Below are 16,147 nucleotides of genomic sequence, written 5' to 3' on the forward strand. Positions count from 1 at the left end.
CTTTGGTCTGCTGGAAAATGTCCCCGCGTTGTTTAGATATGTGTGTGTGACTCACATAACCAGAGCCTGAACACAACAGAGAGCAGAGTCACGCTAAACAAGAGTCTTCAAAGAAAACGATTTCTCCGGCTTGTTTTGTAAAACATGATGTGTAATGTGATGTGACCACAATAAAACACAGCGGGGTCACTGACACACTACACAACTATCTGGAATAACATTACGACTCACTAATAATATTATCTTCATCACAGATACATCAGTATTGTTTTACTGTTCCAGCTCTACTCGCTGTCTCTCGAACTACCGAAAATCTGACCATTGTCGATCTAAAATGAAGACCGATTCAGCAACTGCACAGCTTATTTCTCGCATGAAATGTTTTCAGAAACACATTTCAGTTCAATTCAATTCAATTTTATTCATAGTATCAAATCTTAACAAGAGTTATCTCGAGACACTTTACAGATAGAGTAGGTCTAGACCACACTCTATAATTTACAAAGACCCAACAATTCCAGTAATTCCCCCAAGAGCGAGCATTTAGTGCGACAGTGGCGAGGAAAAACTTCCTTTTAGGGAGAAACCTGGGACAGACCCAGGCTCTTGGTAGGCGGTGTTGGGGGTGTGATGAACAGTGGCAATAATAGTCACAATAAAGATAATGGAACAGTGACTACAAATGGTAGTCGTAGTAGTTCATGTCATTGCAGGGCGTCACAGGATGTAGCGTGGCACAGCAGAGCATAGCAGGGCGTAGCAGGACGTAGCAGGACAGTGACCCTGGGGAGTAAACTCCCCAGAGTTTAAACAAATGGAAAGAGAGAGGAGAGAGCAGCTCAGTGTGTCAAAGGAAGGAAGGAAGTCTCAGTGAACCATTTTTGAAAAATAAGAGAAAGTTTTCAAACGAGCCGCCATGTTGGTCTGTTTTGAAATCCGGGTGCGGACAGCCCCACGTGAAGCGTTCGTCCAATCAGGTGCAGCCATCGCGGTTGTACAAGGGTGTAGCCTGTTTTCTTTGCTTTTCATTGGTCAGTGAAGAGAAACTGATAACTGCTAGTGGCAAGCCCACCAAGAGTCCAATGCTGGGAAGCGGGGCGATCCCTGCCATCAAACAACGCCACTGTGGACACGTACCATTAGCCTTGTTGCTCGAATAAAAATGATGAAATTTTCTGTTGATCCAGGAACTGACTAATCGATTAATTAGCCAATCATTTAAGCTTTAGGATAACCGCATAACATCTCATAGGTTAAGAAATATGTTGTAGAATAGCTTAGCCCAGAGATCTTCAACAGGGGGTGCGTGACCCCTAGGGGGTCCTCAGAGTTACTGCAGGGGGGGGCCGCCAAATTATGGTTTGATATTTATTTTTTCAAAAATTTAAATATGTCTGGAAATATATATTAACATGAATCCAACATATTATTGGCAAAGATGAATCAGCCTATTAGTACAAAAAAAACATTTACACAACATTGATGATACTCTTACTAAGTAAGGTATGCCATTATGGTAGCCAGCCACACCAGTAAGTTTAAGGATTTAATGTGCTTTCCACATGTATGTTTGACATTAAAACATGTCTCGATAATAAACTTATACACATATCCATCCAACCATTTGGCTCATGTTAATATGGAACTACATTTGTATACAATAGATGTGGTGGGGGGGTCCCTGCTCTGCGTCTCGTTCAGCTAAGGGGTCCTTGCACTAAAAAATGTTGAAGACCCCTGCTGTCTACAGTTATGTTGGTAGGAAAGCATAGCATAACATACAGTAAGATGAAGTAGTATGAACTACTACAACTACTATTTCTAGTCACTGTTCCATTATCTTTATTGTGACTATTATTGCCACTGTTCATTACACCCCCAACCGGCACCATCAGGAACCGCCTACCAAGAGCCTGGGTCTGTCCGAGGTTTCTTCCTAAGAGTTTTTCCTCGCCACTGTCACACTAAATGCTTGCTCTTGGGGGAATTACTGGAATTGTTGTGTCTTTGTATATTATAGAGTGTGGTCTAGACCTACTCTATCTGTAAAGTGTCTTGAGATAACTCTTGTTATGATTTGATACTATAAATAAAATTGAATTGAATTAGGACAGTAGGGATGGGGGGGGGGGGAAACGATAATCGAATGTATCGTGATTTTCTTTTGCAACCATTTTTAAAATCGATTATTTTCCCTAGAACCAATAATTTTTATTTATGTATTTGTTTTTCTTACCAATGATTCACCTAAATAGTTTCTGTTTATACGGTACCGCTGACAGCGACTACGTCATATCCGTTTTCTGACCGAAAGCAGAAAATACTACTTATTTACAAATGAAATAAATGTCAGACTGACTGACTGACATGTGATGTGCATATTGTTTAAAAACAATTAGTTTTTATAAATGTCTCATGATATATTGTCTCTAGAAGTGTATTATTCAACTTCTGTTTTTGTTAAAGAAGGAAAAGAAAATTGCATTACTCAATACTATCGAATCGCAATACTTCTAGAATCGCAATAAATGAAAAGCGCAACATAAATCGAATCGGCCCCCATGTATCGTGAACGAATCGAATCGGGACAAAAGCATATCATCCCAGCCCTATAGGATAGTATAACATGTTCTAACACAGAATAATGTGTAAACCAGCCTGACATGTGTCACATTTATGCATCACATTAAGAGTGACTAACAGCTGGGGAACGGGTATATGTGAGAGTCATTGCTTAACTCTACCCACGGAGCTCCAAAGAACCACAAGTAAAAACCAAAACATGTCCTATGATTTTAGAACAAGTAGTTCCAGTCTGATTCATCGAGCTAAAACGAGCCTTATTATGAGTGGAAACAAGAGCTTGTTGTTCCCGCCGACAAAGGAATGAATCAAGCCTTTAAGACAAAATAAACAGGACCCGGGATTGACCCCAGAGGAACCTCAGATGTGGTTGAGCTGCTTTGGCCGTCGTCGGGCGTTTCCAGCCTGTTTTTATTACTGCACGAGAAGAAAACTGCCTCTGCAGTGGAATTAATGTAACGCGGGAAGAAGAGATTCAAAGAGGGAAAACGGGAGGAAGAACTTGTGTTGGAATGAAATGAATGTAATGAGAGAGGGAGGGAGTTCAAAAGAAGGAAAAATGAAGGGAAATGAATGTAATGGGAAAGAGTTCCCTTTGCATCAGTCTCAGTGTGATGGCTTTCTGAAGTGATTTCTTAAAAAATAATGTAAACAAGAAACTTTGTCTGTAATTGTAGTCATGGATTTGAGAAATCTGATGTCCCGAGCTAAACATCTCCCAGTGAACGTCGATTTCTTTTGGCCTTTGGTGCTGTAACTGGGTACATGTAACTGGGTTTGTAATCAGCTTTTTTACACGCACGACAAAGACTGAAGACGGGAAAGTGAAGCTTCTCAAAGTATCATTTTGTAGCGGACAGAAAGAGGATGAAGAAGAAGACAAATGAACGAGATTTAGAGTTGGACACAGACAAAGAAAGAAGAGGGAGGTGGAGAGACACCCAAACAGAATGTGAGAGGGATCTTGTCTCTGGATTGTGTTGCTTGAAATTCTGTGGGAAACTAGAAATTACATTCCCTGTCCGTCAAAAAAGGATCTCTCAGCCGTCTCTGTCCTCTCTGTGTCCCTGAAGCGTCTGCCTGGAAAAGTTCGGCTCTCTCCCATCTATCAGGCCGACCACAGAGCCCGGCCTCGGATCTCACTGGAGGAATGAAGAACTTTAATTACATGTTTATGTCGGTCCTGAAGAACAGACGATGGGATTACCAAAAGGATCATCTTAAAGAGGAAAAAGACTTCCCCAGAACTCTGTTGAGGACAACAAAAAAGACCAACTTTTTGTGGTATTTCTTGACAATTTGTACAAAAATATAGACAGAAACCGACTTTTCTTCCCCACTTCTGAGTCCATTGAGGTGCATTGGAGAAAGGATTAGTTAAAACATCAGATCAGGGTTAAAAACACAACAGAATCCTCTTACTAACCATCTCTCCAACTTAAACTGAGTATTTTGTAATCAGATAGTTAATGACCCGACTAATAATGTGTGGTGTGTGTTAGCTGGATGCCAGCGGTTGTTTGTTTCCAGGCGGGACAGCTTGACGGATCGCTGGTGTTGGAGAGAAAACTTTTTATTCTTTAATGTAGGTTGAAGGTTTTTGGGAGGCTCTAACTATTGTTTTGAAGCAGTCAGTCTCAGAACAGGCTGTTCCCTCTGGAACTGAAGTGAATATACGATTTCACAGCTAATAGTCTGAAGCCTGAAGCTCTTTACTTCTCTTTTGGCGCACACCCACTGCTGCGCACACCCACTGCTCGGCTCGACTCGGCTGCGGTGCCCCGTCCTCCTTTTTCCATTGCAGATTGAGTACCGCCCTCATGCATGAGTCGAGCGTGGCTGGTCGTCATAGCGACGCCGCAGGAAACTGCCGTGACCTAACACGACACACACACACACACACACACACACACACACACACACACAACGTCGAAGGTGTGTTGTTTTTGACTCTCGGCAGGTAGCTGTTGCCACAGCCAGAAGACACATTTAGTTTCAAAAGAAGCTGGAGGCAAAAAAACAAACAAAAAAAACACAGCTGGCTAAACTATTTAAAAATGGCGGGTTTGTTCAGGACACCCCCGTCTGTCGCTAGCAATGATGACCCAATGATTAGTGACGATTCTCTCCGACCAATCGGTAGTCTGCAGGTTTTCACGTCACCTTTTTGGTAACGCCTCAGCTCGCTTGGAACCTCGACGGAGGTGATACTAAAAAAAGTATCTGTCAGCTGGTACCAGGGAATTTTTTTTTATAATGGAAAACTACAAAAGGGGAGTAGAGTCGAGGCGAGTTGAGCAGGTACCACGTAATGGATTTACATTTCTTTAATATCGCACATAAAGTCTGTTTGCTCACCTTACGGTCAAGTCTTTTTCAATGAAGAAGATATGAAATAACTGACATTTAATATATTGGCGGCAATTTCAGTGTTTTAAATGAACACTTTGTGCTTTCACTTGCTTTTGAGAACTTTTTTTTGCTTCTTGTTGTATTATTTTCCAATTCTTTTTGTGTCTTAGCTCTTTTTATAGTCCTCTTTTATGCAACTCGACCGTTTTGTTCTGTTTTCATGCTTCCTTTTGCTCTGTGGTTCTCTGACTGACAGTGAATTAATTAGCTACATAAATGTATTTTATAATTGAATAATTCTCATTTTCCGAGCTAAAAGGGCCAAATATTCTCTAGTTTTAGCTTTTTCGAATGTGAGGATTTCCTTCTTTTTGTTGTTGTCATACATCTTAGTAAACTGAATATCTTTGGGATTTGGTCGAAAAAAAACAAGGAATTTGATTTTGCCTTTGGCTCTGGGAAATTGTGAATAACATTTTTATACTTGTTATTTGAGGACATGATCTTGTAAGTAAATGGATGATGAAAATAAGTGTTAGTTGCAGCAACGTCTGAGCGCTTCTTTCACTTTTATGTGAAACTTTCATCTGTTTGTTTGTGACAGCTTTCCGTTTATCCAGTGTGATTACTTAGATTTTATGTAATTATTGCGTGTGTGTGTGTGTGTGTGTGTGTGTGTGTGTGTGTGTGTGTGTAGGCCGCGGGGACCTCCAGCCTCAGCTGGACAGCGCCATGCAGGACGTCAGTGATAAGTACCTGCTGCTGGAGGAGACGGAGAAGCAGGCGGTGCGGAAGGCGCTGGTGGAGGAGAGGAGTCGCTTCTGCTGCTTTGTCTCCATGCTGAAGCCTGTCGTGGTCAGTCACACATCCACACATCCAGACCACACTGGTTACTAAAAAGAATAAAACAGCAGCTGTGTGAAATGGACTGACTGTGTAAAGTGAGTAAAGCGTGATTCATCCTTCTGCGTTATATCTACGCCGTGGCTACGTACATAGGTGCGTGGAGGCGAGAGGTGCTTCTCATGTTGCTTAAATGGCCTCCTCGACTCCTCCACTTGTCTCCCTTCCTCGCGTCTTAATCTCTCCCACCAAGGAGGCACGGGAGAGACACGAGGACATCATCGGAGGAGAGAGGAAACGAGCAAATGTGTTTTAGAGAGGTGAGACGTCCTTTCCTCTGAAGCGTCACATGAATACGTCAGCTGTTTGGCCGGAGTTAGCAACTCCTTCAGCTGCACGGCTTCCGGGAAGGCTGCTCTCGTTTATCCTCGGCTATAGCAGCTCGATGATCCCGCCTCGATGCTCGCGCCTCGGGGCAAAAATAAGAGCTTTGAGACGGCCTTCACCGAGGAGGGACAGAACAACTTCCAGTTCAGCTGAGGACGAGAAGTCGAGAAGATATCAAATAAGTGACATGAGATGCAGCTAAAGACCCTACGCTGTAGCCTGAGGTGTTTGGTGTTTTAAGCCCCCAACGTTGTCTTCCAGGCAGCGCTGCCTGGAAGGCACTAGGATTAGGCAATGGTTAGGGTTAGGATTAAGGTTAGGGTTAGGTGCCTTGAAGTCAACGTTGGGGGGCTTAAAACCCCATCGAGCGTAGCCTGACGCGCACCTCTCGAAAAATGTAACTACACCTTGCGCAATGCACGTCGCTAGGCCGTGGCTTGGTAGCTGAATTTCCCCTCTTCTCATTTCCTGGTTCTCCTTCTCCATAAACAACATGAAATCAAGGAGAGGGTTATTTTCTCCAGCTCCAGATTTCCCACCGTGGTCAGAAAGAACAGAGGAGACACTTTGTTTCTCTCACTATGACTCTAGAGTCGCTACTCGCTCCGAAGACAATCACCGCCACTCTCTCACTCGCTCAACCACACACTCCCCACGCACACACACATGCCGGCCCTGCTATTCTCTTAAAGAGATTGACGCACACACCAACACACAAGTATAAACTTCAGGCCACTTACAGTACGTAGGCTACGGCGAAAGCTCTGCGTGGAGCCTCCGCAGAAGCATAAATCCCGCTTAACGCTCCGACAACAACTTATTTTTCGACCCCTCGACTCTGCAGCCTGCAGAGTATTAATGCAGCTGTCAGGTCGAAACTCTTTGAACACATCGTGATCCAAACACTGAATACACAACTTCAAACTTTAACTTCTGTGCTGTAACCATAAACTGTAAACATAATGGATGTAGCATCCGTTATGTCATCCCCATTAGTGGACTACTGTTTTGAAGCCTTGAGTTTGGCACTGTGGCCCTCGCCATCTTGGTTTTTTGAAGCCGGACATGATGATTTTTATTAGGAGATGGAGCTATGGAGGGAAACTTGCCAATTTTCAACCCTTCTGAAGCGAGTCATCCAGCGGTGAGGTACTGCCGCCATCCATCTGCATGTATAGCAGAACAGAAAATCAGCAAACTTTCCCTTAAGTTACCAGCTAGCGCTAGCAGTAGGTAGCTAGCAAGCATGGTTGGCAAAATGCTGAACAGGACATTTTTAGGCGACCAAATGTTCCAATTAACTTTGATGAAGTGAAAACACACAGTGAGAGGTTCAAAGTTTAAGATAAAAACACAGACAACACCCAAAAATAAGGTCTATTTTAATGTCCACAGTGTCATGGTTAGCATTTCTAAGCCTCTGTCCTGATTTACAGACCACGCCTTAAAGCATGGGACCATAATTTACAAAATGAACATCATGCCGTGTTGAAGACGACTTGAAACTAGCGATTGAGACCATAAACTCATTATGAAAATGTTTGTTGCGGTAATAAATCAAGTGAGAAGTAGGTTAATTTTCTCATAGACTTCTATAGAGTTCTTTTTGGAGCCAGTGGAGTCGCCCCCTGCTGGAAATTAGATAGACTGCAGCTTTAGGACACTTCCACATTGGCTTCACTTTACAGACCCGGAAGCTTCGTTCATTATTTTTACAGTCTATAGCTGTAACTCAGTCTGTACTGGAGCTACTGTAGTGAAGTAGTTTTGTTGTAGACTTGTGTGCATGTTGGTGTTTGTGTGTGTCAGGAGGAAGAGATGTCTATGCTGGGAGAGATCACTCACCTCCAGACTCTGACAGACGACTTAAAGACTCTGACGATGGATCCACACAAGCTGCCGGCCTCCAGCGAGCAGGTACAGCTGCCTGAACCCACCACATCTCCTGACCTGTACCCGTCTGTCTGCTGATCCAGGATACAGACAGCTAGGCCTGTATCTACTATTACATAATTGTCTAATCGTGTTTTTTTTGTGTTTGTTTTTTACGTAATCACCGTTTCTTTGTTTAACCGCAATTAATTGCTAACATTAGCTAAGGTCCTAAGGCGTATGACCAGTGGTGTAGTCTACGTGATACGCAGGTGTACGCAGTATACCCACTAAGAAAGCTCCTGGATTTCCATATACCCACTTAAAAACTCAATGACATGCAACGGCATACTTTCCATTATATTTATGATATATTTTGAAATGTCATCTGTGTTTTTTTTTATCTTTGCATAGGCTAAATAAAGGTATTTCCACAGTAAATGGATTCATAAAAGTGTATCAGAATGCTGGAAATGAAGTCTTTGACACTAAAAATTTCCCTGGTGGAGGGCACCCAGACCCCCCAATATGATATATGACGTTGGCGCCACTGACCCATAGACCTTACAGACGTATAACCTTACAGACCCCCCAATATGATATACCATTCAAAACTTTCATTTGTTTGGAAAAAGTAATAAATAAATATTTTTTAAATTTGACTGAAATTATTACCAATTATTACCGAGACAATTAATTCTACAGCAAAATGTGGAATTGTTACAGCTCTACAGACAGCTGCCCATAGCTTCCCTGACGCCTTCTCTCTCTCTGTCTCTCTCTCTCTCTCTCTCTGCAGGTCATCGTAGACTTGAAGGGCTCCGAGTGCACCTGGTCCTACCAAACTCCGCCCTCGTCACCGAGCACCACCGTATCCAGGAAATCAAGCATGTGCAGGTTGGTTACCATGGCCACAGAAACAGCCCATTACCTCAACAAACCTCCCCAACAGGCTGAAACATGTAATGGTATACCCTGCCTGTACACTGCTGCCCCCCTCTGGTCCTGAGGTGGAACTGCAGCTTCTAACGGAACATTAATGGGATCACGTCAGCCTCATTTAATACATTACAATCCCTCTCCTCTCCTGTGGGGGAGGATGGAGAGTTAGTGGTTCATTTTTAATTAAGAAAGTACATTTTTATTTGTTTGACAGGTTTTGTTGTGTTTTTTTTTAATTTTATTTAGGATTTTCTTAACTTGCTTTTACATTTTTGTGATTGTGTTTCTTCTTTGAAATGGTCCAAATACAGCGACTTTGAAAACCAAACTTCTCCTCTATTGTTTCCTCTCGTTTCCTCTCCTCTTTTCTTGTTTCCTCTCCTCTCTTCTCATTTCCTTCCCTCTCTTCTCATTTCCTTTCCTCTCTTCTCATTTCCTTTCCTCTCTTCTCGTTTCCTCTCTTCTCGTTTCCTCTCTTGTTTCCTCTCCTCTCTTCTCTTGTTCCCTCTTCTCGTTTCCTCTCTTCTCGTTTCCTCTCCTCTCTTGTTTCCTCTCCTCTCCTCTCTTCTCTTGTTTCCTCTCCTCTCTTCTCTTGTTCCCCCTCCTCTCTTCTCTTGTTCCCCCTCCTCTCTTCTCTTGTTTCCTCTCCTCTCTTCTTTCCTCTCCTCTCCTCTCTTCTCTTGTTTCCTCTCCTCTCTTCTCTTGTTTCCTCTCTTCTCGTTTCCTCTCCTCTCTTGTTCCCTCTCCTCTCTTGTTTCCTCCCCTCTCCTTTCTTGTTTCCTCTCTTCCCTTGTTTCCTCTCCTCTCTGTCCTACAGCAGCCTGAACAGTGTGAACAGCAGCGACTCTCGCTCCAGCGGCTCACACTGCCACTCCCCCACCTCCCATTTCCGTTACCGAGCCTCCTCCTCCTCCTCTTCCTCGGTGCTCCCCCAGCAGACGCCGGCCCGCCTCTCCTCCATCTCCTCCCACGACTCTGGCTTCATCTCCCAGGACGCCTTCCAGTCCAAATCCCCCTCGCCCATGCCGCCGGAGAGCTCACAGGTAAGGAATGTGGAAAAATTAAATCTATATAAAACTAAGTTATAGGCTGACGGAGACAAACAGACACACACACTCCGTCCTCTCCATTATATTCTGCTCCACTCTTCTTTCCACCAGTGAGGTCATAAAATCCCTACAGGTTGCCAGGATACTCTACATTCATTAGCTCGAGGCTGCAGCTCCTCTCTCTCTCTCTCTGTGTGTCTGTGTGTGTGTGTGTGTGGTGAGTCACCCCTGCAGCCACACAGCATGTTCACTGAACAATTATTTTTATTATTGATTAATGTGTCCTTTTAAAAAAAAAAATAATAATAATAATTTCATTTATAGTATCAAATCCCAACAGGAGTTATCTCAGGAAAACTTTACAGATATAGTAGGTCTAGACCACACTCTATAATTTACAAAGACCCACCAATTGTCGGTCGGGACACAGAGACACTGATACAGATATAAAGAAATATGGAGAAATATGATTCCTAATAATTATAGCAGTTGGTATGATAAACAGTGGCAGTTATAGTACCAATGAAGATAATAGAACTATGACTAGTACTATTAGTAGTAGCAATGCAGGGCGTCGAGCAGCATCATGGTATCGTGACTTAAAGTCTTTGGCGACGTCTTCAAATGTCTGTTTTTATCTGAAACGACAGTCTAAAGCCCAAAAATATTCAGTTTACACTTACAGGGATATAAGACAAAGAGCTGCAGAAAATCCTCACATTGGAGAAGTTAACTTCAAAACTTCATTTTTTTTTAAGGGGGTGCTGCCGAGTCCAGGCCTACAAATCGTATCCTACAGACTAAAGAAAACACTTTTGTTTGGTACAGATCCTCGCAAAAAAAATCACATTTTAATTTATTTTTATTTTAATAATTTGGTAACACTTTACTTGAAGGTATCTACATAAGAGTGACATGACACAGTCATGACACATGAACCCTAACTCTACACACAAAAACCGAATGACACTTACTAAAAGAGGCGTTATGTCATCAACGTTCATGACTTGTTTATAATGTTCATGACAGTGTCATGTCACTCTTATGTAGATACCTTCATGTAAAGTGTAACCAATAATTTTCATTGAAAATGAGAATAATGAAATGATCATTCCCTCCAATATATCTCTTAGATATTTTCCACATATCGTGCAGCCCTACCTAAAGTCTTATTAAAAATACTTACTAACCTGCAATTAATTACAACGTGTTTGAGTGAATGAAAACACTGCTCCAGACTGGATATTCAGTGTATTGTTTATGGTTTATATTGTGTTACCACAGTTGTTAGCTTTTCATTCCGCCTGCTGAACCTGCTCCTGCTTCATTTATCACTCCTCCTTCTTGCTTCCTGTTCTCTCGCTCTGTTCCGTCGCTTCATAATTATTCTGCTCTAGTGTTCTAGTGCTGCTGGACTTATTAACACTGATATTCTGCTTTTTTTTTCTGTCTGTTTATCTGTGTTTTCATGGCCGCCCTCTGTGTGTGTGCTTTGCATGGCTCTGCTGCAGTCGTGTGTCTCTCCTTTACCCGAGGAGCCTTCCTCTTCCGCCTATTCCTCACCCTCTCACAGCGAGCCACACTCTGGGCTACAACAGGTGAACATCTACACATAAAAAGACACACACACACACACACACACACACACACACACACACACACACACACACACAATGTAAAATACAAAGAAAGGCTAGGGTTGGGGTTCAATGCCATGTCTCAGATCCATTTATTAAATCCTTTTAAATCCCTTATCAAATCTAATAGAGCCGTCTTGTGGTGATCATAAGGATCGGTGTCGGGCAGAGTTTAGTCTGGATCAGTGGAAGTACATTTCCAGATGACTTGCCTGACAACCGCAACAAACAAACTCCGAGCTAGCAAGCTACGATCACAGTTCGTTGCTGTTACGCTTAGGATTGTGGGTAGTGTAGTTTTCATATAGAGTAAATGTCAAGTTTTGTAGAAAATGTGGATCGTGTAACAGGGCAGGCCTGCTCGGTTCTTTCGGGGAACGGTCGTAAAGATTTACAAAGAATATGTTGACGGCATTTCCTCTCTAACTGGGACGATTTGGGACCGATTGGTCAGATTGCTGTGGACGAAGTACACACGGTGATACACTGGTAAGAGCTAATGACGTTTAATCATGTATCAGCTAATTTAAATAGCTCCAGTTACTCAACAGTGACCGCCCACTTTTTTACGGCTCTGACTCCGGAAGTGTTTTTTCCCCATTGAATTGTTTCACTGACGTTTCGACAATTGCTTTATATTTAGTTTTAAGTCTGGAACCGAGCCAACCAGCTACGAGATGAATAGTGAGCATAACACATTTGATTCGGCGCAAAAAAACATTTAGAAAACGGCAAAAAAGGCAAAAGGTACGAAGACCGTGTACAGAAACTATCATAGACTTCAATGGTAGAAGCTCGCTCTAGCCGTTGGCGGTTTCGCTGGTACGGTAAACGTTTCTATGGTAACAGCGAGTTGGACCAATTAGAGACGTTGCTGTTATGCTTCGGATTGTGGGTAGTGTAGTTTTTCTCCAGAAGGTCGCGGATAAAACATGTTTTTCTTAAAACAAGGTTGATTTCAGACGGACTTCTAGCTTCTACAGGAGCAGAAGCCTTTGTTTCACAACCACGTAGCTCGGGGTCAGTCTACCTCGGATGGTTTAGACATTATGGGATGGTTTAGACCACGTAGCTCTAATTTGTGACTCTTGAAACACAAAGCACAAATGAATACTAGGCCAACAGTCTCTGAAGCGGAACCCACGCAACTTCTAGGAAAAGCCCGCCCCTCAATAGCATTCGCACACTACTATTCGTCAGGCATCCATGCTTGGGCAAGGTGGTGTAACCCCATTTGTTCAGGTCCTATCCCCTGACTAATCAGCCATACTAACCCTAACCACTCGAGGTCAATGCCTAACCCCAACCCCAACCAATCGAGCGGCTTCGTAGGGCAGGCCTTTCCTAGAAGTTACGTGGGTGTCATGATAACGCGTCGTTGACACATCTGACAAGGCTTCTTCATCGTCTTTATATAGTTTAACTGTGGTTGGCATCCATAAATGTTGCATTGGCGCCATCTACTGGAGAGCGCTGGGATTGTCACGGGATCCACGTTACTCTTTTTTTGACAATTTGGTTAAAAGAAACCCAAATTTTTGATATAGAAACTTTTTGAAAATGGGTCAAATCTGACCCGAGGACAACAGGAGGGTGAAAAGAGATCCACACAAATTTACAAATATAAGTCCATTAAGAAATACTAAGTTGATCTATATGATGAAATACAAGTTATACACATTTACAGATACAAATGGCCCTGCATTCATTTGTGAATTGTGTTTCAGAGTCTTATGAGACATTAAGCACCATATGTTCACATCCTCAAGTCATGACCGCCATCTTTAATTGGTTGAATTGTGTTTTCCACCTCTCCCTCATCCACTCACCTTCAGTTGTCGAATGGTTTTGACCATCACGCTGCCCTCTGTCTGCACGGAGTGGTACTGCAGGCCCAGGACCCCCACCTCCACCCTCCATTCTTCACCTCCTCCTCCTCCTCCACAACCACCACCACCACCACCTCTCCCATCTATTCGCCCTCCTATTCGTCTGTTTCCCCCACGTGGCCGTGGTCTCGTTCAGGCTCCGGCCAATCAGGAGAGTTCCTGCCTCTCGGATTGATCCCGTCATCCAGAGTCCCGTCCTGGAAGGTTTGGTCCTCATTCTCCCCGATGTCCTCCTCCTTCACCTCTTTTTAATCCTTCCTTTCATCTTCCACTCTTTTTGCTTTTAATGAATGTCCTCTCACCTTCTACTTACGTCTTTCCCTCTTTTGAATTGTATTTTCTTTCTTTGCTCAAAAAAGTGATTCTGTAACTGTGAAAAGCAGCAAAGTGTAATGCTGCATTGTCTGGGATCTTGTCTGTCTGTGTAGGACTGGGCCAAACCAGGCCCTTATGACCAGTCAGTGGTCAACACCCTGAAGAGGAGCAGGGACAGGAGAGACACTACAGATCCCAGCAGCCACCACGGCGCCGACATCTCCACACCAGGGGATGAACCGCAAGGGGTTAAAGGAAGCCACTCAGTGACATCGCCCAGAGTAAGATGGGGTTTTAAAACATTATGATTTTGTATTCCTGAAAACAGAGGTCATGTTGCTGGCAGCTTTCTGATTGGACAGACATTTAAAGAGTTTTTTAACATGTACATTTGAGTACAGGCAAGAAAAGCAACAAAAACAAAATCAGCAAACATACATTTCAAAATTCCAGTTAACTGATTCAAAGGATGTTCCAAAAAGGAGTAGGAAGAAGTAAAAAAAACGTGTTCTGCTCCTAACCAGTTCCTGCTCCTTTAGTACTTATTATACTATTTTTTATTACTTTAGTGATTTAAAAAAAAAAAAAAAAAAGTTATTTATTTATATTTTTGATAACTAACTGATAGTTGAGTGACATGTCAGGTTTCTTTGTGCTGTCAAATTAGTGAAGCAAAGAAAAGCACATCAAACTAATAATGTCATATACTTCTGTGTGTGTGTGTGTGTGTGTGTGTGTGTGTGTGTGTGTGTGTGTGTGTGTGTGTGTGTGTTTCTTGACCCCGGCAGGAGGACAGGGAGGCCCACGAGGAGTTGGCCCGAGCGCTGGCCCGAGGCCTCCAGCTGGACATCCACGGCTCCAGCAGAGACTCCCTGCAGGGCTCCAGCGGCTACAGCAGCCAGACCAACACACCCTGCTGCTCAGAGGACACCATCCCATCACAAGGTATACACACACACACACACACACACACACACACACACACACAATACTATCAGACAAACTTAATATGACTTTTTTTAACAAACTATACTTTGACTTTTTTTATTACTTTTTATGACATACTATGACTTTTGTTAAGATTTTTTTCTACACACTATACTGTGACTATTTATGATTAGGGCTGTCAAACGATACATTTTTTTAATCGCTGAATTTCTATAGTTAATCGCGATTAATCGCATGTTTTATCACATGATTAAAATTCTATTATTTTGCATTTCAGAACTGTTTTTAAGTCCATATTAACAATGGAAAGCAATTCTTACCAGTGGATCTTGGTTGGGAATCAAATGAATGCAAAGAAAGTGACTTTATGAACTTGACTTTAAGATTTGTATTTGTTTATTATTTATTTACTGTAAACAAAAGAAAAATGTGTGAATCTGTCATTATTGCACAATTCCTCCAAGTTCCTAACTAAAAAAAAAAAAAAATCCCTATCCTTACCAGAGTCAATCTAGTGTTTAGTAACTCCTAAATAATGTTGATTCCTCACTGACGTCCAGTGATCAGCAGTTAATGAGACAGCGTTTGCAGCACCTTGCAGGAGTTCAGTGTGGCTGTTTTCTCCGTGTCATTCAGGCTGTGTGTCCATGAAAACTACTGTCCCCCTCGACGGCAACGACACAGGTCAACCATAGTACGTCTTTAAGACCAGAGTCCTCTACGATGCTGACAGGTCTGCAGTTAGTTGCCACCCGTTTCGCAAGAGCTGTAGTAATTTCTTTGGATTTGGTTTCATCCACAGGTCGGCATGTAGCACTCTCCAAAATACTGCTTTGCCTGAGTGGGTAGCATGCTAGTGGGTAGCATCAACCTGAGTCACGTCTCGTAGGTGGTAGCTCAAGCTTGACGTGCTTCGGTGATGTTTTTATTCGGCTTTACACAACGTGCACATGGCTTTGGACTTGTCCACTGAGCCGTCCAGGAGTTTTGGAAAATAAAAAGCGTCATTCAGAGTTATTGCTGCTGTGTTTCTCCATCATGCCTGCAGCCTGCAGCAGCAGGATGTGTTACGAGGAAGTGGCAGCTTGATGATAAGTAACGGTGCGGCAAAGGGTCAAAATAGTAGCCTGTTAGGCACGACGCGAAGCTAAGTGAAGTGTCAAATAAATTAATAAATGCCGGCATGCGATTAAAAAAAAAATTAATCGTGTCGCGTCGGCCCTTAATCGCATCGCGGTTAACGCTGACAGCCCTACATACTGTACTATGGCTTTTTAATGACTTTTTTCGACATACTTTACTTTGACTTTTTCGACATACTATATTATGA

General features: G+C 42.8%; 1 protein-coding gene across 1 annotated transcript in view; it reads left to right on the plus strand.

The window, feature by feature from the left end:
* LOC144528692 (protein MTSS 1-like) overlaps window positions 1-16,147 on the plus strand; it is a 77,210-nt gene that overhangs the window by 55,631 nt on the left and 5,432 nt on the right. The window contains exons 7-13 of the mRNA XM_078267458.1: window positions 5,633-5,790; window positions 7,975-8,082; window positions 8,837-8,934; window positions 9,797-10,022; window positions 13,501-13,758; window positions 13,983-14,150; window positions 14,658-14,814. Coding sequence (XP_078123584.1) covers window positions 5,633-5,790; window positions 7,975-8,082; window positions 8,837-8,934; window positions 9,797-10,022; window positions 13,501-13,758; window positions 13,983-14,150; window positions 14,658-14,814 — 1,173 coding nt within the window. The remainder of the gene's footprint in view (window positions 1-5,632; window positions 5,791-7,974; window positions 8,083-8,836; window positions 8,935-9,796; window positions 10,023-13,500; window positions 13,759-13,982; window positions 14,151-14,657; window positions 14,815-16,147) is intronic.

The sequence above is a fragment of the Sander vitreus genome, chromosome 14 (assembly GCF_031162955.1).
Source record: "Sander vitreus isolate 19-12246 chromosome 14, sanVit1, whole genome shotgun sequence".
NCBI lineage: Eukaryota > Metazoa > Chordata > Actinopteri > Perciformes > Percidae > Sander > Sander vitreus.